Source organism: Seriola aureovittata, chromosome 6 (genome assembly GCF_021018895.1).
Source record: "Seriola aureovittata isolate HTS-2021-v1 ecotype China chromosome 6, ASM2101889v1, whole genome shotgun sequence".
NCBI classification, from domain to species: domain Eukaryota; kingdom Metazoa; phylum Chordata; class Actinopteri; order Carangiformes; family Carangidae; genus Seriola; species Seriola aureovittata.
The window spans coordinates 27507949-27532665 of NC_079369.1; the positions used below are offsets into that span (position 1 = coordinate 27507949).

Below are 24717 nucleotides of genomic sequence, written 5' to 3' on the forward strand. Positions count from 1 at the left end.
CAACCAGGGGTGTGGCCACGTCATGGGCAGCAATGAGAGGAATATCACTACGGGATATCTGTGCTGCACCGCCATGCGCGTTCACGAGGTTCTACCGTCTTAAGGTGGCTTCCGGGTCCACGCTCGCATCAGCTGTGCTTCCATTGCCCTTCTACAAACAGAACAGTAGGTGGGTCTCAGTTCCTAGTGTCACTGCTGGTGGATTCATCCACTTTGTTTACGGCCACTGGCAGTCAGGAAGGAATGAAACAGAACCATAGTTACCTTCGTAACTTCCGTTATCTGGGTTAACTGAACCTAACATTGACCGTCCTGATAACCTGTAGTAGGAAGCGGGTTATTAACTGGCTCAGTTAACCCTGGTTTACCTGTCCTGTTACGAGCGCGTTCCTGTGAAAGAGGCGGAGTTGTTAATTATAAGCTGAACCATGAATGGAATACTCAATATTATATAAGAAACGCTGATACCTGTAGGAGTGTTCAGTTATATGATCACATGACTGAATGTGAAAGACTGAATGTCTCGTCATGTTATTCTGAGCTAAATGTGATGAAATATATAGTAAAAGCATTGACACAGTTGTGTATTTATATTATACATAAGTATACATTGATGTGTAAATGTGTGTGTATCTGTGTATGTCACATTGCACATTAATAATGACATCCTTTATAGTGACGTTTACTATACTATGACACAATTTGACATTTTTATACTATGTTATTGCACAATTTGATTTACTATAATAGATCACATATTGTATATCTATATATTTTTGGGCAGATTCTACTAGTATATATCTTTCACATCTATCTGGAAATATACTCTATGGCATATTCTCTCTTACTATTTTATGGCAAGTTTTTCTGGAATACTATGATATGAATTTCTTATGACTTACATTAAGACATTTTTATGACTGAATATACTCTGACATAAGGAATATTTTTGTGATGTTATGCTATTACTATGACATTATCTATGACATACTTTACTATGACATTTTTATACATTATTGTTCAATTGTTTTTTATGACATAGTTCGACTTATTTATTATTACTTATTTCTATTAAATAGTACATTATGAAAATTTTTTAATTACTTACATATTATATACCATGGCGCACTTTTATGACTTAAAATACTATTGCACATCTTCAGGATTTCCTATACTGTCACATTAAATATGTTAATTACTTACAAACAAAATAACAAGAAAGAGTAAGGAATGCAAACAATTTCAAACGCCAACAAACACAGCGCATTTTTTTTTAATAATGAAAGTTGTATACACAAAGTATAGTAAAAAAAAAGGAAATACACAGCAAGTTGCTTTACATTTGACAAAACGCATTAAGTCTCTCCAGATATAGTGTGTTTAGTCGTCCCATACTTGCAAGATTTACTTCTTTGTAATTATCAAGTTTTTACCAAATGTTCTTAAACAATAGAGAAAAAGTTTAAAGGTAAAACTTAAGAATTAAAGATGTGAAACACCCTGATATACACTGTTTCTGCTTCACATTAACCTCAGCTTTGTTGAAAGACACTGATCCTCCTCACAGAGAGCAGCAATCAGAGCTGCACTGGCTTTTGGTCCTTTTCTTAGCACCGTATCGATCACCACTCGAGCTTTGTCTGCCCTGGTGTTCTGTGCTTCAGCAGACTCCAGTTCATCCTGAGTTACCACTTTGCACTCCAGGAGTTTATCCAGCAGCTTATGTAGAAGAGGTTCAGACACACTGTCGATGAAATCTGTCCGAACAGACGCCAGGTTCTTTTCTGCTTGGACACTCTGAGCCCATGTTGGCTCAGCATCTATAAGTTGAACAAGAAAAGTACATGTTCACACTGTGTGTGTGTGTGTGTGTGTGTGTGTGTGTGTGTGTGTGGCTACTTTATTAGGTATACCTGTTCAACTGCTTGTTAACGCAAATATCTAATAGGCCAATCACATGGCAGCAACTCAATGCATTTAGACATTTAGACATGGTCAAGCCGATCTGCTGAAGTTCAAACCGAGCATCAGAATGGGGAAGAAAGGTGATTTAAGTGACTTTCAACGTGGCATGGTCGTTGGTGCCAGACAGGATGGTCTGAGTATTTCAGAAACTGCTGATCTACTGGGATTTTCACACACAACCATCTCTAGGGTTTTACAGAGAATGGTCTGAAAAAGAGGAAATATTCAGTGAGCGGCAGTTCTCTGGGTGAAAATGCCTTGTTGATGCCAGAGGTCAGAGGAGAATAGTCCGACGTTCGAGCTGATAGAAAAGCAACATTAACTCAAATAACCACTCATTACAACTGAGGTATGCAGAAGAGCATCTCTGAACGCACAACACATGGAACCTTGAAGCAGATGGTCTACAGCAGAAGAAGACCACACCGGGTGCCACTCCTGTCAGCTGACAACAGGAAGCTGAGGATACAATTCGCACGGGCTCACCAACATCGGACAATAAAAGATTCGAAAAATGTTGCCTGGTCTGATGAATCTCGATTTCTGCTACAACATTCGGATGGTAGGGTCAGAATTTGGTGTAAACAACATGAAAGCCTGGATCCATCCTGCCTTGTATCAACAGTTCATGCTGCTGGTGGTGTAATGGTGCAGGGGATATTTTCTCTGCACACTTTGGGCCACTTAGGACCAACTGAGCATCTTTTAAACATCACAGCCTACCTGAGTATTGTTGCTGACCATGTCCATCCCTTTATGACCACAGTGTAGGGCTGTGCATTTAAATGAATTTTATTATTTATTATTCGATTCAGATTTTGGCCTCCAACAATTATAAAAACAATATAACCGAGAGAAAACAATTATTGTGCGGTGTTCTGTTTCATAACAAATTTCAGCTCCCCTACAAAAACCATCCAACGTTATCGGTTCCACTCTCGGTACTGAAGGAATTAGGAAAATAGATTTCATGTTGTTGTAACATAGAAGTTCTCTTTCACATTCACCAACACAGGGCTAGGAGGATGTAGTGAGAAAATTTACTTAAAAAAATACTTTTCTCTCACAACAGTCCCTCAACCAAATTCCCGTCTGGTGCTATACACATATTTTAAATCCGGTATTGGCCGAGACAACAGGCAGTGTTCTACAGACTGCATCATTTGTTGGATTGTTGAATGACGCTGCAGTCTTCATACGTGAATCATATAAACACATGCAGCAGTTGGAAGGGATGAGTGCAGAGTCAGACAAGCGTCACAGAAAACTTTGTCCAATTGTCATCCTGTCATGATATAGTCTCTTGAGTGATGCATATCATGTCATTGGACTTGCAGAGTTTCTCCTGACCTTATCAGTCACCCAATGGCCTGTGACAGGAGCTTCTCTACACCTAAGTTTGCTAAAAACAGACTTAGGAGCACTCTCACCCAAGAGTATTTAGAAGCATTTATGCTGATGTCAACAGAGAAAGACATTCTAATATCCTTGCACTTTGACAGGGTGTTAGACAAGGTTTTAAAGACTTCCCCCCTGCAGGGACATGAGGACTTTACCAGTCAGGTCAGCATTGTGCTTCCAGACATCTGTATCTGTTTCATCTCGTACTGCTATAGTCACTTGTTCTGTGACTGTAGGCAGGCGGATCTCAAACGTTGAATGGTAATTTGGTCCAACATCCTGGTCAAAGATCGCTTTCTGAAAACCAGTAGCAATAGTAGTAATCAGTGTCTCGAAGTATCCAAAGTAAACTAAAACAAGTTTTAAGAATCTTATCAGCATGTTACAGAACATTTCATTTGAATTCTCACCTCAGGCTGTACTATACAGGCCGTCGGACAGTGAACAGTGTAACTTTGTTCTTCGATGAGTTCGCATTTGGAAGGTACCTGAATATACCCAGAATTTGTCTGTTTTCTCCTCACCTTAAGATACAAGAACATTGTAATTACATGGTTAGTCCTCAGTAGACTCCGACTGATAAATCAACAGGCCATTTTATCAGGTGTGTAACTGGTGAGTAACTATGTATCACAATATCTGATCAATACTGATGGATTTGACTTAAAGTGAAGCTGTAACAAGTCTTACCTCTTCCAGAGGGATGTTGCTTGGAAAGAGAAGCACATTGAGGTTTTTCTTCTGTGTTTTGGGGTTTGGTTTTCTAAGGAACAGCAAGACTTGGCCGCTAGTTGGGTTTAGGTTGTTCCAAAACCTCCTTAAAGCCTTCAAAGGCCGGACTATGCCAAACCTAGAGAGATGAAGGACTTTGACAATCACATGAGTGTCTGTGATCTCCAGCGGTTCAAGGATGCTCATTCCATCATCAGTGCAGTGGGCAACAGACAGCAGGCCTTCAGAGAGCAGAGCTGTGAAAACACAGACACATTCAACACCTGTTTTACTGACAACAACCTCATATATTCTATATCTACTAGGAGTGTCATGATTCTCCAAATGTGTGATTTGATTAATTAGGAAAGACCTGCAGCGGGAGGTGAAGAAAGCACAGTGGACTGTTAGCTCTCCTTTACATAAACGGAGAGACATCCACTCAAGCCGTCTCTGCAGACGGGCGGACAGTATCAGGAGAGACCCCTCTCACCCTGGTCACCACTTGTCCAACATGAGAGGATGAAGATGCAGTGTTGCCCAGAGGGACAAAAACCACGTTCAAGAGTTAACATTGGTGTTACTTTCCACTGATGGAGACAGCTGTTGGTGAGTAAGATATGAAGTTTGATGCTGAACTCACAGCTATTTGTGCTAACTATGTAGTGATAGCAAATAGTTACAAATAGCACTGCTTGAATGCATTGTCACAAGCTGTAATAGACTACAGCCAACACACTGTACACGTAACCCACAGGATGAACGCCTTCCCTAATACCTTAGAAGATGCATTCAGAGCTTAGTGTTGTATTCTTCTTAATGAGGACCGTACAATTTATATCACATATCTGACACTATCAACATGAATTATTAAATTATTAAGTTTATTCCCTAACAGTTTGAAAATATCAAAAATAATGCAACGTTACGTCTTCTTTATATACTGCGTACCCACATGCTTCTAGACAATTTCATTTCATGATTTTATTAATAACATAACTACTCACAATTTGACTGGAACACTGTCTGGTTGATAATTAACCGTGTGCAAATTAAATAAAACTAATAAAAGTGAGTTCCAAAAAGACATGTATTTGTAATAGCCACATTAACCAAGTGCCTCAGTGAGCTCTGATGAAACTCATCATGCTTGAGGTCTTAATAGGAGGTGTGGAAGTTACCAGACATAAACCACAGTGTGGGTGCTGGGACAGATGTGACAGATGAGACTGGGTCTGTGATGGACTCTGCAGCCTACAGGGGGCACTAACAGGACTATAGAGTTTCATCATTGCTCAAACAAAGCACAATAATTTCCTCACCAGCCTTTATTTCACAGTGTGGGAGGTGGAGCTGACAGACAGCATCTTTAGAACACTGGATTTCGAACAGTGGCCCTGCAGCCATCTTGCCAGCTAATTTGAGGAGTCCTTCATCCCATTGGACAATCCTGTAGAAAAGCTCCGCCTCCTGAGCCATAACAAATACTAGTCCAGTTGATGTGCACCGAAACCCACCTGGACCAGGACACCTGAACCTGTAGGGCATAGAGGGCTGGATGAGCACAATGAACCTGTTACACATACTCATGATCTTTAGGGAATAAAAAGAAGCAGAAATGCTGTTTGCGCTCAGTCTATAGGTTTCAAAATGGGGACCCACTCATGAAAAAAATTGTTCCATAGCACTATGTTGGGTCTGTGCTCTGCCTCACAAGCGGGGCACCATATGTTGGGCCTTCTTTGGTTTATCAATTTATTGGCTATCATGAAGTAATAAAATATTAATATAACCAGTAGTCATACTTAAAGACATTTATTTACAATTAATTACAAAAACATACAATGTCTAATCTAGAGTAAATACAGGTAGGTGTGTGTGTGTGTGTGTGTGTGTGTGTGTGTGTGTGTGTGTGTTTGCAGTCTGTACAACGGTTAAGACTTCTGCTGCTGACCTTAGGCCCAGTCATTTAACATTACCCAGTCCTTGGAACAAAAGAGAAAGGTCATTTCTAGTGTTGTTGAAGAGTCCAGTGATTTGGGTGGCTTGAGCAGGATGTACTGGATGTACTGAGCAGTGTTGTGCCTGAACACATTCAATGAAGGGCGTTCGTTGAACTCGTTTATATTTTTGAAGCAGTTTTAAGTGAAGACTCAGACGGATTATATTTATATACTGATTTTAAATGTAACTAATGTCTGAGATTCTTCAGTGATGTACAATAATTCATTTAGTTTGGGAGTGAAATGATTTGGGGCTGGTGATGGATGGGTAGAAGGATTTAAAAAAGAAAAAAAATAAAGAACTATAAACGTGAACTCGTTCATTTTTATCTGTATGAACTGAACTTTGAACTAGTTCTTTTCAAGTGTGAACTGGCACAACACTGGTACTGAGTCCCAACAACTACTGCTGGTGAGAAACTGCGAAGGGAACCTTTAAAGGAGTTAACTGTAAGTTTTGCTATTGCTACATAGCCATTAGCATTAGCAACTGTTTACTCACCAGTCTAGAGGAAACATTGTGAGTTAGGGTTAGCTGTCTCCAGAGGTGGAAACAACCCTATTGTTTTGCTTCTATTCCTTTCTTCTATTGAAGTTAGCATGCTAACCAGCTATCCCTGGGCTGGTTGGACTGTGTGGTCGTTTTCCAATACCAAGTCACTGCAGCGTCCAGTCTGAAGAAGTAGCTGGTAAGAGGACGTATTATAACCTCTTGTAAAGCAACGATGACTCAAGCTCTCGTCAAGTCTGTTATATAAACAGCTGTTAATGCTAATGTTAGCTATGTAGCAATGACAGCACTTACAAATAGCACTTTCAAATTGACTATCGCTGAGATCCATATCCAAAACCATTCCAGGATGATCAGAGAAGACGGTCTGAAGACCTTTAAATACACGGTGAAAACTGGAACCACAGTAGCAGTAACAAAACGAACAAGCAGTGGTGTAGTCAACATGATTCGCAGGTATACGCCGTATACACAATAAGAAGTATCCAGGATATCCCTTTACTCGTTTAAAAATGTGCAAGAATATGTAACAATATAGTTTTGTGACAGAACTTTATGTAAGTGATTTTGTTTTGCAAATACTGGGCAGAGTATAAGTACTATAAAAATAAGTTTTGCAGGGGACGGCATCTACTCTTTTGTCTGTGTTACGAAGCGTGGAACGTGGTGGCTTCCCATACGATGCATGTGTGGATGCATGTACTGTATGCGTTAGTCAGCGTGGTGGTGCTTGTGGGGTGTTGCTCTGGGACGGGTGTGTATGAAAACCCAATCTCACTTTATGACCTTGGCGTCATAACAATTAACACATTGAGGGAGGGGGACAAGAGCCATCCATGAGACCACCAACACTGCAGAGAGAACATCAGGACTGCTGTGGCTCATAAGAGGAAAGATGCGGGGAAAGAAGGAGGTACGTTGCCTAAAATGTTGTTAAGTGCTTCTTCTTATATGATTACCTGTGTGAGACTTGTGTAGATTCAGTTTGCAGCTCAGGCATGAAGTCTGATGGAGGCTGTTATTCAGAAAGAAACATCATAAGCTATTTTACTAGAAAGGACTTGTGTTAATAACAGCAAAAAACAAATATTCTTACACATTTCACACTGAACTGAAGCACAGTGCACAAGTCAGAGCCAACAGAGCGTTTTGGTGGACTGATAGTGTTACATAAGTATAAGCTGCCATTGTAATTATTTACAAAAAAATTGAAGCAGAAGAAAATGTGACAGACTTTAACTTCAACACCCAAACAGCTGACTTAAACTAAAGAAGTTTGAAAAGTTATGAAAGCATAAAAGTCATGAATTAGAATTCCCGCCTCCTGGCTGTTTCCTCCACCAACCAGCCAAGTCAGTAAATATGGTCACAATCTCTCCTTCCTAAGTTGAATAATGGCCAGAGGTGTTTACGTTATGATGTCACAGTGAAGTTGACTTCTCTGAATGTGTGTTTTCTATTGCCTGCTGTGTGTTGAGCCGTTAAATCTGTCTGGAATATTAGGACACAATGGTTTATCTCTCACCTTCATCATTGTCTCTGCGGTGTCCAGTTTGATATCAGAGTCACCTGATGGGGGGAGAAGAGACACAGCGGATGTCAGAAATCAGGTTTTACTGTTCCTCCTCAGATCTGATTTCAGAGAATATGAGCCAACAGCAGCTATAAACAGCAGCTGTACTGTAGAAAGTCAAATCTGAAGAGAATGATGATGAACTTCTGCTCCATGTCAGCAGTTCATTTGTTTTTACGTATCATTATTTTGGTCCTGCATCAGCTGCATTGATGGGATGCAGTCGGGTTTAATGTTTGTGGATCAGACCTGCAGTGACACTTAAAGTCTGTTTTCTCTGAAAAACAACAGACATTCCCTCTAACACAGAGGCCATTATTGCAAAAGCTCATTGTTCATAGACCACATTCTTCATGAATAATTAGATTTGAGCTCATGGTCATGTTGTCATAATGGCTGCCTCGGTTGATCTTCTTTTGCTCAATCCACCTCTCTGTCTTCGTCTACAGAAACTTCTCACTTCCTCCAGGCCCATGTATTTCTGAGACACTTTCCAGACCTGCCATTCTACACGTGTCCATCAGATGTCCTCAGACTTTCCCACCAATCTGCTCACCTGACTCCAACATCCACCTGTTTACATTCCCGTAGAGAAGGGTCCAGCTGCAGCCTTGCACCTTACAAATCATATCAAACCACACCCATTGTCATTGGAGCAGTCATTTGTTTGCGGGGAGGACGAGTCCTAACCACGCCTAACCTAACCCTATTTGGAAGTTGAACTGCTTTCACATTCATGCTGCGGCTCCAGCTGAATATACTTACTCCCATATCATCCCCACCTGCCACCACACCTGCCTCTCACTATCTCCCCAATCCTTAAGTGTATAAAACCAGCTCACCAGCTCAGCTAAACTAATATGTAAGATGCTTTCCAGAACAACTAAATGCACATTAAAGCTGGGCAGCATGTCTCAAATCAATCACAATGTATGGATATTTTTCCAATACTGATATGTAATGAATGAAATGAAAAAAATGCCTGACAGCGCCTCACACAACAAAGAGGACGAGGAGTTGGTAAAAAAGATCGACCCATACCAGTGTTTTACCCCCTCACAAGCATTTATAGTGTTAACAGTGTTTCAGTACTCACAGGTTATGTCTGTGGAATCTTTAATCAGCCTGTCCATGGCGACCCTGTGTAGACAAACACAACCACAACAGTTACAAAGTGAGTGGAAAATAATCAGGTTTTATTATTATTATGAATTCTATTCCTGCTGCCCTGACCTTATTGTCTTTGCAGTAATGCAACATCAGCCTCATCTTGGTCACCTGAAACTCCAGGACTAGGCCCTTGATCGAGAGCTGGAGCTCGGTCTCTGAGCTATATTAATACTCCTGAAGCTCTTTGGTATGCCAAGCCACATTCTCAAATGGCTGCTGATGTTTCTTTCCATCCGTCATTAACGTCCTGTCAGCGCCCGGATAGTAAAACTTTGAGGGGAATTTAGTTACTTCCACCATGTACCTGCAGCGTCTGCCAAATGATTAAATGTAAATGTGTAACTCTGCTCGGATCTGTCAAGATGACGGACGGCCTTCAGATCAGTCAATGATGGAAAATATTTGTCTATTTTTGCTTTTACCAGAACCGGAACCAATTTTCATTCCTCATCTGAATCAAATTTGAGTCTTTAATCATATCTGGATCAGAAAGTTGCTTAAATTGTTTTAGGCCTAGGGTTTAGGTGGAGATGTGCACTGTCATCTTCTCTCCCTCACAACTAGGGAAGGAATGTTGTTCTTACTTTTAGTCCACTTTTCTTATTTTGCAGGCCCACAACAATATTCCATGGGAACGGAATACTAAGAAGTTTAAGGGTTTACAGGAAACACTGGATCTTTGCTCTGATACCAACTATGGACTGACTCCGGCCCTCGACTGACCTCAGAGTCTCCAGTCCAAAGTCTGGACTCTCCACAAGATGAGCCAGCTCCTTCACCCCTGAATCCTGCAGGTCCCTGTTGTACCTCAGGTCCAGTTCTCTCAGATGGGAGGGGTTGGACTTCAGAGCTGAGGCCAGAGAAGCACAGCTGATCTCTGTCAACCTGCAGTCCTTCAACCTGAATAAAGAATAAACCATATAAATAAAAATCACTGATTATCAATCAGATATAATAAATAAGCAGAGTGACTTTGTCCGTCTGTTATTGTGGATCATCATCATGTCAGCCTTCTACACACATCATCCAAATGTCAGCACATCATTCATACACCTCTTCATGTCAACACAGATTCATCAGCTGCTGCTGACCTCAGTCTGTCAATATAGAATGAATATCAGATCAGACTTGTTGCCAGTCTCCAGGGTGATCCCATCTGCCAAAAATGTCAAAATGTTTGTTTTGTGGGGGGGGCAAATTCTGAGACAGCACACTGTATATTGGTTTTGTGTTGTAGTTCTTTCTTTCAATGGTCCACGTATACCACACTGTACTAAAACTACAAACGAGACCAATGTGAAAGTGATAGTTGATACAAACGTTGCAGCCTGGTGGGAATTTATCGCCGTACACACAACTGGTCATGGTTTGTGAAGTAACTGCGTTTCGAATGTTTTTTCCACTAACCTACTTTTCCTTTATCAAACATTAGTCCATATGGGGAAGTGCAAGTTTAGCGAGTCCTGTCCACTGCACACTGTGCAAGAAGACGCCGAAGTTGGGCACGCTTGGTGTAAAGGCCCCGGAGTCGCATGAAAAATCAGAAAAACAACAAATTGCTGTCAAAAGTCTCCAGAAAACGCATTATTGTGAAGTTATCCCGGCACTCAGCCCAAGCACGACCCGCTCTGCATGCCCCAGCGCTACACACTGCTCTTTTAGACATGCCTACTCACATAGACAGAGCATTCTTTAACACACACACACACACACACACACACACACACTTTTGCATACACAAATATACATATAGACTATAGACAACCAATACAAAAACTCACACACAAACAAGTCACTCTCTCACTCACTCAGTCACTCAAGTCTCTCTATGTCTCTCTTAGTCACACACACAGTGTAGTTGATGGGCATTAACTTGTTGAGTTGTTGTGGCCTTGTTATATAGGACTACTGCTGTGTTAATCCCTTTTTCTTTCTCACACAGTTGTGAATGTGAATACATAGTTTGGTAATTTCAATAAATTCATTTAACTTCAAGTAATTCTATGACTCCGATTTTTTCTATATCCCTTCTACTTTTTTACCAGTGTGGACATGAAATCGGTCTTAAATTTCATTCATAATAGTCTTTTAAAGGTCTTAAAAAGTCTTAAATTTAAAGTGTTGAAACCTGCAGAAACCCTGCTCTCAAGGCGACCCCGCCTTCGCTGTTGCCCTCCAGCTTGACCTCCAGAGGTATCCAGTCTTCTCTGTCAGCCTCTTGCTCCATATCTGGAAAGGCCCCGCCATCATCATTGGCGACGCCCACCAGAAGGGCTCCACCTGTGTGTCCGGCCTCTGGGCCATCCTCTCGAGCTGCCCAGCCCATCTGCCCAGCCTTTGTCTCCGGCCCGATTTCTCTGCTCAGCCTCTGTTCTGCCCCTGAGTTGTCCACCTGAGGCCTGTTGATTTGCCCCTGTCTGATCCTCAGGCTGTTCCCCTGTGTTTCTCACCTCCTGTCCTCAGCCATCTCTTCACTTTTCCCTGATTTTTCCTCATGCTCCTGTGATTGTTGCTGACCAGTTTCATTTGAATTTTCAGAGTTTTGCATTTCATCCCTGAACTTAAGTTATTCACCTACTTCCTGTAAGTGTTTGGACTTTTGTGTTTATAAAAGCTCTTTCTTTTACCAACCCCTTTGTGTTGTCTTTGTTTGGGTCCAGTTAAATATATATCCCTAAATAAATTTACTGATTCAAGTTATGTGTGAAGATAAATTAGGTCAAAGATATAAGCTCTACAACAGTAACAGACAGAGAACTGACCTCAGAGTCTCCAGTCTACAGTCCGGACTCTCCAGAAAACCACACAGCTCCTTCACCCCTGAATCCTGCAGGTCCCTGTTGTCACTCAGGTCCAGTTCTCTCAGATGGGAGGGGTTGGACTTCAGAGCTGAGGCCAAAGAAGCACAGTTGAACTCTGACAAACTGCAGTCCTTCAACCTGAATAAAGAATAAAACATATAGATAAAAATCATTGATTATCAGTCACATATGTCCCAACCTAAACAGAAATAACGTCCTTGGTGGAGGTAATGACATTAATCTGTTGGCACTTTTCAAAACAGCTCAGGAAACTTTACAGTACATTTGGATTTGGATTTGTAGTAAATGGACTGAACCTTGTAAAACCAACAGTGTGGTCCTTTAAGACTTTTCCTTCTTAGCACATTTAGTAAACACTAGTAAATTACACAATGCAAAATACAAAAAATTTCACACTTGATCATGATCAAAACACACAAACAGACACAAACACACAATTTCAGCAAATACACATTAGTCAGGACTCAATGAAATGACCTGAAATTCTCAGTCTTAAAATATGTGACAACAGTTTAAAATGTCATTAATTAATTAATTCTAAGTGAATGGATTCAAATTATGTATTAAGATAAATTAGGTTCAGTTGTTGGGATAAAGATATAAGATCTATAACAGTCACAGACAGTGAACTGACCTCAGAGCCTTGAGTCCACAGTCTGGACTCTCCAGAAAACCACACAGATCCTTCACTCCTGAATCCTGCAAGTCCCAGTTTCCTCTCAGGTCCAGTTCTCTCAGATGGGAGGGGTTGGACTTCAGAGCTGAGACCAGAGAAGCACAGCTGATCTCTGACAAACTGCAGTTCATCAATCTGAATAAAGAATAAAACACGTTGGACTAAAAACTTACAATACTTTTAATCATGACCGAAATGGATCACACTTTAAATATCCAGCCCTGATCCGGTAAAAAGGTCTGGATCCGCACCAAAATGTACGAACTCATAGATAAGTCTGATTTTTATATGAAGATCCAAACATTTCCTGAGAAACTGACAAAAATGACACATTGACATTTATTCATTCAGCAGACACTTTCATCCAAAGCAACTTACAGTGAAGGACATCACTAAAGCTTCAGTGCAGTAGGAGATCTTGGTGTAAGTACTAAGTACTACATCTATTCGATAAGTGCAAGGAGATCAAGTAAAGAAGAGCACTGAAAGTACAATTTCCCCAATAGTGACATTTCTCTACAACAGTAACACACAGTGAACTGACCTCAGAGTCTCCAGTCTACAGTTTGGACTCTCCAGAAAACCACACAGACCCTTCACTCCTGAATCCTGCAGCCGGTTGTGACTCAGGTCCAGTTCTCTCAGATGGGAGGGGTTGGACTTCAGAGCTGAGGCCAGAGAAGCACAGCTGATCTCTGACAAACTGCAGTCACTCAGCCTGAATAAAGAATAAAAACCATTGATTATCAATCAGATATGTCAAAATCAATTATCTTCTCTCTAAAATGAGTAGAGTGACTGTGTCCTTCTGTTATTGTGGATCATCATAATGTAGGCCTTCTACACACATCATCCAATGTCAACACAGATTCATCAGCTGCTGCTGACGTAAGTAGAGTCTGTCAATATAGAATCAATATCAGACCATACACGTTGGACTAAAAACTTACTACAATACTTTTTTCATGACTGAAAATGATCAGACTTTAAAGATCCCGTCCTGATCCAGTAAAAAGGTCTCGCTTGGTCCTGGTTCTGATCCTGCAGATCAGCTCAGGAAATCCAAAACCAAACACAAATTCAACTGAACAAAAACTTTGTAACTGCTTTCAACTGTTTTAATCTCAAATTACAGATGATTTAATGGGAAACTTTGGAAAATGGTCAGCAGAAATGTCATTTTCATTATTGTAACAATTCTAATAACAATGAGAATAATAATTATTATTATTGTGATAATTATAATAATATCTAGACTAGCACTCAGTACAGCACATACCTCCTCCAACCAAACTATTTTACACATCTGTCAGATCCAGATGATTATCAGATGATTATCTGGATCTGCACCAAATTGTTCACCAAATTGATCAGTTCCAAAATTTAATGGGCCCATTTAATCCTGGCCCAGGACCTACCCCTGCACCAAGTTTGGTGCAAATCAGTTCAGTTTTTCTGCTGACAAACAAACAAACCAACAAACATACTGACCTCAGAGTCTCCAGTCCACAGTCTGGACTCTCCAGAAAACCACACAGCTCCTTCACTCCTGAATCCTGCAGGTCCCAGTTTCCTCTAAGGTCCAGTTCTCTCAGATGGGAGGGGTTGGACTTCAGAGCTGAGGCCACAGAAGTACAGTTGATCTCTGACAAACTGCAGTCCTTCAACCTGAATAAAGAATAAAACATATATATAATAATCACTGATTATCAATCAGATATGTCTCAATCAATGAGCTTTTTCTAAAATGAGTAGAGTGACTTTGTCCTTCTGTTATTGTGGATCATCATAATAGCAGCCTTCTACACACATCATCCAAATGTCACCACAACAGCCATATGTCAACACAGATTCATCAGCTACTGCTGACCTCAGTCTGTCAATATAGAATCAATATATTTAGTAGCTTAGAATGTTTGTGCAATTAAATTGAGAAGTTCACTTTTGTTTTTATCTTAAAACCGTCACATGTCATATGTAGATTAAAATAGTTGTTGGTGGCAGTAATCCTTCCTGCAGTCCACACTGACTGTTAAGTGGTCTCCTCCTCACACATCTACATTCAAAATAATGACTTGATGAGTTCAGCTGAAGCTGAATGAAGCTTCAACAGTCTGAGTCCAACAGATCCATTGTGTCAACCAGAGTTACAGAATATTTAGTAGAAAATTCCCTCATTGAGTTACTGTCCTTCTCCTGCAGCTCAGCAAGGAAACAGATCCTGAGCCTGATGTATGAAACTCAGACCGCACCAGTCAGTGTACCATCTAAGTGATTTTGTTATTTTAAGGTAAAACAGCTGCATAATGTTGCTTTAAGCTATAGTGGCTGGCCCAACTGGACTGTTAGGCAGCATCATCTGAGAATCAGTCCCACTCAGTCTTACTTCCACTAATATCCCCAATAGCCACAACTTATCAACCACTCTGAAAGAAGGACAGACCTTGACCTCTTATCAACTGAAGTAACACAGTGTCAAAATGAGTTTGTGTGAGTGTGAGGGTGCAGTCAGTCTACAGGGTCATCAGGTGGGCAGCCTCTCAGTAACTGCTGTTTCATTGAGTTGGGCCCATGACACCCAGAAGTTTCAACAGTGTCCCAATGTCCCAGAACCAATCCCCTCTTTACCTGCACCCACTCACTCAATACAACCCTCCATAACAAGTTAAACTCAGTAAAGTATCACCAGCCACCAGCATGCTAACAACCTGCCAACCTGATGTCTGGGTACACAGCATGCTGCTAACAGACTACATCCTCTCCTATTTACCCAACTAGCCTGCTAAAATAATTAGCATACTAATACGCCAACAGTGTGCTAAACTAACCAGTATGCTCCATCAGCCACCATATCAACCAAACAACAGTTACCTCATCTTGGTAATCCTAACCAGCCGAGCCTCTTCAGCTTCCTCATTTTAGCAGCAACAATCCAAACAGTCTTGGATTCACACTACAACTACACTACAGCATCATGAATTCACACTACAAGTTCTGCTTTTACCTGTCTTCGCCTGTCTCACCTTTCTTTTAACCCATAGTCTTTCACTCGAAATGGCTGCCACATTCTTCACTGCCTGCTTTAGACTTGGCACTCTTATACCCAGTTCAGGTAATAGGGACGAGACTGATCCTCCAACGAATCCGCCCCTTCAGCTCACTTTCATTGGACCGCAGATTTCCAACCAGGCCCCTCTGCCGCCAGCTCTGTGTATCTGAGCTGTTTCCTCTCATAGGCAGTTTCTACTGTGTCCTCCCCCATGGTACCCTCAGGTCCACAACATACAAAACCTGCTGTGTTCCTGACCACGACACAAGATCTAAGCTCTTACTATGAAGCAGGATTTGAGGTTCCTGAGGTAACTTCCGGTTTAACTCTGGGTTTTCACTCTTACAACGATGGTTAACTTGTTTTCTTGGTAAATCACCACGGTAACTGATGCTGAACTGCTGCGGCACAGGATCAGATCAAAACCTGTCAACAGCCAAACCACTGACCAATCAGATACCTGGAACAAACTTAACAATCAAGTGATAAAAAATAACGAATAGTATGCCCACACATTTATATAAATCAGTGGAATCGTTTTGCTGTTCCAGACCTTGCATTTGTCCACTCTGGTGTTAGAACATAGCTTCTAACAAACACAGAGTTTATCACACTAAATAAATATAATAACTATTATAGCTTCATTTTAGTTTAGCACAGATTCTTTAATCAGACTGGAAGGATTTCTGACAGTGATGACGCTTTAACTCTTCTTCATCACTACAGCTCAGAATAACATGAGGAGACTCAGTGAAAAAAAGACAACTAAACCAACAATGATCCACACACTGTTAAATATTTCCATGATTATAAATTTACATTTCAGTCAGACTGACTCATCAGACATCAACTACTTTTCTTTTCCTTCTCCTCTCGGCAGCAGAAACAGTCTGACATTAACTTAACTGTTTTATCTGTATCTCATGTTCATAACAGTTTGTTCATCATCAGACTGAAATGGGAAAATACTCAGTAAGAAACTTCATAATAATTCATGCACTCATAACAACAGCTTCAGTTAGTGAACTGACCTCAGAGTCTTCAGTTTACAGTTTGGACTCTCCAGTCCAGTAGACAGCAGCTTCACTCCTGAATCCTGCAGGTCGTTTTCACTCAAGTCCAGTTCTCTCAGATGGGAGGGGTTGGACTTCAGAGCTGAGGCCACAACATCACAGTGAGTCTCTGAGAGTTGACAATCAACAAGCCTGTGATTATAGAAGTGATAAAATGTGTTAGAATAAAATCAGATTTAAATTGTAATAAAAATACAGACGATGCATATGATGACAAAACATGACATCATTTGATGAACATCTGCTCATCATATCTGTGGTTCAGCACATCTTATTGGGTTTGACATGAAACAATAATTGTTTTTGTTTTAATGGGAATCTTTGTTTTACAGATGACGGAGTGAAAATGACGTCACGTCTAGGCTTCATAAAGTGAGTTGATCCCCAGAGTCAGAATGGAGCATCTTCTTTAGAAAAACATTTTTACTGTCCACTTTTTAGAAATTGATTGAGTTTAACTCAGTGAACAAATAGATCTAATGTCTGTTTGCTGCATCGTCTTCACAGAAAGTCATCAAGACCAAAGGTGTCTATAAGAAGAATTCTCCACTCTGATCTGATATATTTGGACCTGTGTTCCAGCCAAATCTGAGCTATGGAGATTAAAGAACTGAAATCTCATCTAGCAATCCATTTTCAAGAGGCCCAACATGAGGGGAAAAGCAGCCACTATTGCATCATATTGAGTAAGTCGCGTACTTCTGAAACATAAAAAGTGTTACGCAGTGAAGTCAAGTTGGGGTTTTTGTCTTGTCTCCATGTCTTGTCATTTCCTGTTTTATTTTGAAAAGTAACTCTCCTCTCGTTTCAGGTCACTTGCCCTTCCTCATGTGTCACCTGTCTGAGTGTCTTCCCTGGTTCCTGATTGTGTCCACCTGTTTCCCATTTGCCCTCATGTGTCTTATAGTCTGCGTCTCCCTTTGTCTTGTGCCAGAGTGTCTCGTTCCGTCCGTGCACCCCAGCCAGTTATCACAGATCTTGCCTTGTCTCTGCCTTTTTGGATTTATTCTTTAGCTCCATGCGAGTGATTTTTTGCTGTATTTTCATAGTATAGATTCATCTGTTTTGTCAAGTTCATAGCAGTTTTTGTATCCTCCCTGTTGAGTGATTTTCTGTTGGTTTATTCCTTTTTGTTTCTGCAGTTTTGTCCCTCCATTTGGAGTGGGTTTTGTTTATTAGATTTTTTCCCTGATAGGTTTAGTCTTGTCTAGATAGCATAAATTCCATAGCTGGTTTAATTTGTCACTCTCTGTCGAGGTTGGAATTTATTAATAAAGTCGCCTAATTGGTCTCTCTGCATCCGAGTCCTCTTTATAGTCCAGGCCTGACAAAAAGCCTTTCAAAGAGGGTGAAGGAGGCATTTCTGGACAGCATTTCTGTTCAGAGATTTTAAAAATAAATCTGAAATCATGGCAGCAGTCAAGATTGTGAACTCCATCTGCGCCAGAAGCCTTCAGAGGAGGCTATTTTCCGCCCAGGTGGAAGATACTGAAGCGGAGAACACAGAATTGTTGCTGCATACGGGTCCACGTCAGATGGCTAAGCAGAGGCAAGTTTCTGGTGAGATTTTCTGAACTGCTGCCTGAAGTGAAAGATTTTCTCAGGCAGTCTAAAGATGCTCTGTGCGCCCAGCTGGATGATGAGCAGTGGCTCATGGACTTGGCATTTCTCACTGACTTGACTGGCACTCTGAATGAACTGAATTTAGAGTTGCGGGGAAAAAACAAAACAATCGAAATGATCAGCTCTGTCAACACTTTCAAGCGCAAACTACATCTAGTGAGATCAGTGGAGTCCCACTTTAATTTGTTTTAGCAGATTTCAATAAACCCAAAAACACGCCTATACAACATCGAACACTGACAAATATAGCATCAAACAATTAATACAATAAACTTAACTTGACAACAACAATCACAACCAACTGAAAAATCTACAGTTTTGGCGCTCAGAGCATTTAAACCACAAATGACCTGTAATGTTTGATGTAAAACTATAATAAGAATAAATGGATACTATGTATATCTGAATTTCATGGAACTACTAATCCAATCTACTGATTGATTATTATAATGCTCATGTCTGGACTCACCGAGCCTTTCTGCAGTTCCTCACAGCTGGGATCAGTCTCAGTCGTCCCTGATCTGATGTCTTGTACTCCTTCAGGTCGAACTCTTCCAGAACCTCCTCTGACATCTGCAGCATGTAGGCCAGAGCTGAGCAGTGGATCTCAGAGAGTTTCTCCTCTGATCTGTTCTCTGACTTCAGGAACTCTTGGATCTCCTGATGAACTGAGTGGTCCTTCATCTCCGTCAGACAGTGGAAGATGTTGATGCTTCTGTCAGGAGTCACTCTGTCACTCTTCATCTTCTTCAGGTTGTTGATGGCTCTCTGGATGGTTTCTGGACTGTTCTCTGTCTGACCCAGCAGACCTCCTAAGAGTTTCTGGTTGGACTCTAGAGAGAGGCCGTGAAGGAAGCGAACAAACAGGTCCAGGTGACCATTCTCACTTTTGAGGGATTTCTCCATGGCTGCCATCAGGAAGTCATCCAGGGTTGAATCAACATGTTGTTTCCCTAGGAAGTTCTCCAGGACCTCTGTCTTCCTGTTGGTGTAACAGTGGAACATGTAAACTGCAGCCAGAAACTCCTGAATACTCAGATGAACAAAGCAGTAGACTGTTTTCTGGAAGATCACACTCTCTCTTCTGAAGATCTCAGTACAAAGTCCTGAGTACACCGAGGCCTCTGTGACATCAAGACCACACTGCTCCAGGTCTTCTTGGTAGAACATGGTCTTTCCTTTCTCCAGCTGTTCAAACGCCAGCCTCCCCAGCTTCAGAAGAACTTCTCTGTCAGCCTCCGTCAGCTCCTGTGGACTCGTCTCATGTCCCTCATCGTACTTGTTCTTCTTCCTCTTTGTCTGAACCAGCAGGAAGTGTGAGAACAGGTCGGTCAGGGTCTGGGGCAGCTCTCCTCTCTGGTCTGTGGTCAACATGTGCTCCAGAACTGTAGCAGTGATCCAGCAGAAGACTGGGACTTGACACATGATGTGGAGGATCCTGCATGTTTTAATGTGTGAGATGGTTCTACTGGACAGCTCTTCATCACTGGATCTCCTCCTGAAGTACTCCTCCTTCTGAGCATCAGTGAAGCCTCGGACTTCTGTTACCCTGTCAACACATGTAGGAGGGATCTGATTGGCCGCCGCAGGTCTGGAAGTTATCCAGACGAGAGCCGAGGGAAGCAGTCTCCCTCTGATGAGGTTTGTCAGCAGCACGTTGACTGATGACTCCTGTGTGACATCAGACACAGACTTCCTGTTGTTGAAATCCAGTGACAGTCTGCTTTCATCCAGGCCGTCAAAGATGAACAGAACTTTACAGACAGCGAGCTGCTCTGCTGTGACCTTCTGTAATGTTGGATGAAAAACATGGATCAGCCTGAGAAGACTGTACTGCTGATCTCTGATCAGGTTCAGCTCCCTGAATGAAAGCAGAACCAGCAGACTGACATCTCGGTTCTCCAATCCCTCCGCCCAGTCCAGACTGAACTTCTGCACTGAGAAGGTTTTTCCAATCCCAGCGACGCCGTTCATCAGAACCACTCTGATGGGTCTCTGTCGGTCAGGTAAGACTTTAAAGACTCCATGTCTCTGTTCGTCAGGTAAGGCCTTAAAGATGTCATTGCACTTGATTGGAGCGTCATGGAGGTTATTCTTCTTGGAAGTTGTCTCCAGCTGCCTCACCTCATGTTGGGTATTGACCTCTTCACTCTGTCCCTCTGTGATGTAGAGCTCAGTGTAGATGCTGTTGAGGAGGGTTCCACTTCCTGTTCCATCAGTTCCTTCAGTCACACGCTCACATCTGCTCCTCAGTCTGATCTTATGTTGATCTAAAACCTCCTGCAGACCACCATCTGCTGAAAGAGAAGAGACAGTGTCAAGCAAAGAAAAGATTTGTAATGTTGTGGTATTAAAATCATCATGTAGACTGCTGGTCCGACCGGCTGTCTGCAGTCCAGGTCTTGTTCTGGGTCTTTTTCCACACCAGGGACAGGAGGAGTCTCCTGATGAACTAGACTGGTCCCAGTATGAGGTGATGCACTGTCTGCAGAACCGGTGTCCACAGCTGGTAGAGACTGGATCCTTCGGGACGTCCTGACACAGAGCACAACAGGACAGCTGCTCTTCCACAGAGACACCACTCCTCTTCCTCTTTCTGTGGACATGAACACACCTCTTTTTAAATGACGAAGCTTTCAGCGATCATTGTAACAAAACGATTTTAACAACAGTGCCTACCTAATCAGATAGCAAGTCACTCTGACTGTTTGCCTCAACCAGCCAGTCCACTTGCAGTTCATTAGTGTATGAATTCCCGAGTTATGGCCAAAAACATTAGAAGTTGTTTCAGTTTGCTGGCTGAGGATGAACACTGATACAACACTGCCGTCATGCTGACGAGTAAAGTCAGAAAAGTCATCCATGAGCGGCATGTTTTCACCATAAACTGTAAATAAAGATGGACGTAGCCTCCGTGACATCACCCGCAGGTTTCTGAAGAGCGCTCAGAGTGAGTTGCAAGGAGCAGCAGCAGGGACTGTACACACAGTTACATACAAGCACAGCAGTAAAAGCAGAACACTACACAGCAGTGCAAGAGCCAAAAGAAAATGTGTGGGGAAAATACAACAACAGTAAAGACAAACATTGCTTGGCTGCATGCCTGTCACAAAATGGGACATTGGGTCAGAGAGTGAAGAAACAGCCAGTCTGTAAAAGAAGTCACTTAGAAAACTGAACAACACATCAAGCATGATTTGCACACAGCGTTGCCTGATGAAAGTGATCACACAGTCAGTGAAATGTCATTCACATCAGATCGCTAACTGAAACTTCATAATTGTGCATAAGGACCTTCAGTATTTGGATGAAGGAGCTGGGAGGTTGGAGCTGCAGGCTGTCAACAGTAAAGACCAACACTGAACTTTTTCTGACTTCGTAGCCAACAGAAGTCTCAGTTCAGCCTTTGAGTTTCAGCTGACAGCTAAAACAATTCAGGTTTGAAAAGGGATTAGACGATAAGATTCAGATTCACTAAGTAGACTGGATAAAGCCCCCACCATACTCATATCCAATCTGTTTGTACACAGTAGAAACAGTCTCTTACTTTGTGTCTGAGGGTCCAGGTTCATTACTGAAGCTTGGAGGACTCTCTTTGGACCTATCAATCTCCATCCATGCTGGAGACCCTAATCCGTCCTTCTCTTCCTCCAAATCACTCATCTTCCGTCAGTCTGAGAGGTAATCCTGTAACACTGGAGGCACACGCACAATGACCACCATTAGTGGTGGCTTTAGAAACTTCTGAATGGGGGGGGGGGCAGAAGGAGCACAGATTCAAAGTAGTGGGGCACATTTCAAAGCCCTGGTTCTTTGCAAAAATAAATTGCACACTGACCGAAACAAATTAACGCTGTATAAACAACTTTAAAGTTCCTCTCCTGGCATTGATTAAACTGACAAACTGAAAACTCATCTCTATTCCTCAAAATTACATGAGAAAAAAAGTCTTCAAATAGCATTTAGTATTTCGTAATCTTGGAATATGCAGATTAACACAGCTTTTATCTCCACCCATCTCTCAGCCACTCAAATGCAGCTCCGACTCAAACACACAATGAAATGATGAAATGATTCCTGGGTGTTCAGCTCAATAACAGAGCCTCTATTTCTGTCTTATAGATAAAATGTCGTTCAAATGTAGTTCTCCTTACAAACCCATACAAAATGTCTCCTACTACGGTTTGTTGAATGGTCTGTTTATTCACTGAATAAAAGATATACAGTGTGGAACAATGGCCTTCCATCTCTGGTAGATTAATTGTGACAGATGCCATAATTTCTTTTCCAGGGAGTTTCACTAGATTATATTCAGGGTTTACCACTGACGTCAGGTGAATATTTTTGTTTGGTTTGGTTGGTTAACAGTTGAAAACCTGAGATATGTACAGTAAATCACTGATTCTGTCATCATTGTCATGTTGATCAAATTGCAAACTTGCACAGTTGTGTGCAACTGAGTGAAAATGAAACCAAGTTAATCAGCCTTGAACAGTAAGACGTTGAAACAAAGCCGCAATTTCAACGTTGATTCATTTTCAAAATCGAAACCTAATTCAGTGTGAATTCAAAGTTGACGCCCAAGACGTAAATTCACTCATGTTGAAAGGTAGGACGTTCGACGTTGATCTTTCAAAATGGAAACCTAATTTAACGGTAATTCGTCCTTGATGCATGACGTTGATTCGACGGTAAATAAACTTTGAAATGCAGCCTGGGTTGGATATCACTTTTAGATGTTGGTGTAACGGAATTTATTTGCAGGTATCAGCGTTTCTTCTAAGAAATGTATTAATGGTTCTGATGATGTTGCTTATAATTAACAACTCACAATTTTTCACATGAACACGTTCGGGGCAGGACAGATAAACCCAGAGTTGACTGAGCCGGTGGATAAATGGCCTAGTACTGCAGGGTATCCTACTACAGGCAGGAGGGGCAGTTCGGTTAAACCAGATAACGAAAACCTCTCCTGGGTGTGTTAAACTTGTCTATCCGTACAGGGCTCGGGTGTGTGTGGGCGCTGTGAGTCAAACCGTCACTAACAGGAGCCAGGTGTCTGTCTCCACAGCGCTTCCCCGTCTCTTTTCGGTCTGTCCGCCTCTCTACGCGCTCGCAGCTCGGTCACTTCAACATGAAACATGTAGGAGGGAACATATATGTGACTCACCAGCTTCCTTTTGCCGGACAATCCTTCACATATTCATCGACTCGAATGAAATATTTCTCTTGCTCCTCTTCCTTGTTCTGCCCAAACCACCCCCCACACCCCCACCCCCCCCACCCCACTCCCGCTCCCCGCTCCCCGCTCTTCGCGGGAACGCGCACAGCGAAAGTGGGCAACTCATGGAACACTAATTTCAAAAGCAAAGTCCGGTTGGAAAATGTCTCCTCTTCGTTCAAGGTTCAAAACATTGTAGTTAACTGACACTAAACTAGACCGTGACGTCACCCATTGGTTTGTTAACTGCCGTTTTGAAGCTTCGAGTTTTGTTTTTTTTGTTTTGTTTTTTTTAAATGTTCAGAAAAGTATATATGAACAAGCATGGACATTACAAACAGCTCGTCAGAGCAAGCATATATACAAACAAATATACAGTTCAATAACGAACATAAAAGAAAAACAATATATGAAAAAATAAAATAAAAAATAAAACAAAAAAAAATTAAGGGGGTAGTGGTAAACGATAATACTATAATGTAAGCAAGCATTATAAGTCTTAACAACGATCACGTTTCTGTCTCTGTATTTACGTTTTCAAATTTCCCGCTACGAACTTCTGGTAACTATATGAGCGCTAAAGGAATCACGTGACGATCAAGCATTTTTGATTCATTCAAGAGGTGCGTTCGAGTTTGACTTCGACTGACTGCGCCTGACTTGACGTGAGCTGCCGGTGACAGTCACAACCGTCTACTTCCCGTAGCGCTAGTTCACCTGTGTCACAGCAGGATGTTATTCACACAACTCACTGCGGGAAACTGAAGAGCTGTTCTGTTTCTTCATTTACAAATGATGAGAGTTACATAGTCTTTCATTTAAGAAGGAGACTATCAATGGCTAATCATTTGGCAAATCTGCAGGGCCATAAAGATTCTCACCCGACTAAGCAAATTATAAAAATGAGTTGGGAAAATGT

The 24717-nt window shown here is 41.7% G+C and overlaps 1 protein-coding gene across 2 annotated transcripts; it reads right to left on the bottom strand.

Annotated features, from left to right (window-relative positions):
* Positions 1–1257: 1257 nt before the first annotated feature.
* LOC130170766 (NLR family CARD domain-containing protein 3-like) lies at positions 1258–23837 on the bottom strand. Of its 2 annotated transcripts, XM_056378382.1 has the most exons (18): positions 23748–23837; positions 22125–22272; positions 20959–21173; positions 19047–20871; positions 16913–17086; positions 14324–14500; positions 13377–13550; positions 12791–12967; positions 12097–12273; positions 10058–10234; positions 9261–9304; positions 8117–8160; positions 7551–7606; positions 5400–5614; positions 4057–4334; positions 3777–3890; positions 3522–3663; positions 1258–1820 (listed from the first exon to the last, which is right to left on the bottom strand). In XM_056378382.1, the coding sequence occupies exons 2-18, from the start codon at positions 22238–22240 to the stop codon at positions 1522–1524; spliced, it is 4404 nt and encodes a 1467-aa protein (XP_056234357.1). In that variant the 5' UTR covers positions 22241–22272; positions 23748–23837; the 3' UTR covers positions 1258–1521. The 2 variants fall into 2 exon arrangements, 1 of the variants encoding a protein (XP_056234357.1); XR_008828037.1 differs by lacking the exons at positions 1258–1820; positions 3522–3663; positions 3777–3890 and adding an exon at positions 4451–4581 and having other exon boundaries at positions 4208–4334.
* Positions 23838–24717: the final 880 nt, after the last annotated feature.

What these genes read in the sequence shown, in the direction of transcription:
- LOC130170766 (XM_056378382.1), bottom strand. Translation starts at nt 22,240, where the DNA reads ATGAGTGATTTGGAGGAAGAGAAGGACGGATTAGGGTCTCCAGCATGG. An exon ending in AGGAACTGCAGAAAGGCTCG is followed by an intron (nt 17,087 to 19,046) that starts GTGAGTCCAGAC and finishes CTATAATCACAG; the next exon opens with GCTTGTTGATTGTCAACTCT. An exon ending in GCAACATCCCTCTGGAAGAG is followed by an intron (nt 3,891 to 4,056) that starts GTAAGACTTGTT and finishes TTGTATCTTAAG; the next exon opens with GTGAGGAGAAAACAGACAAA.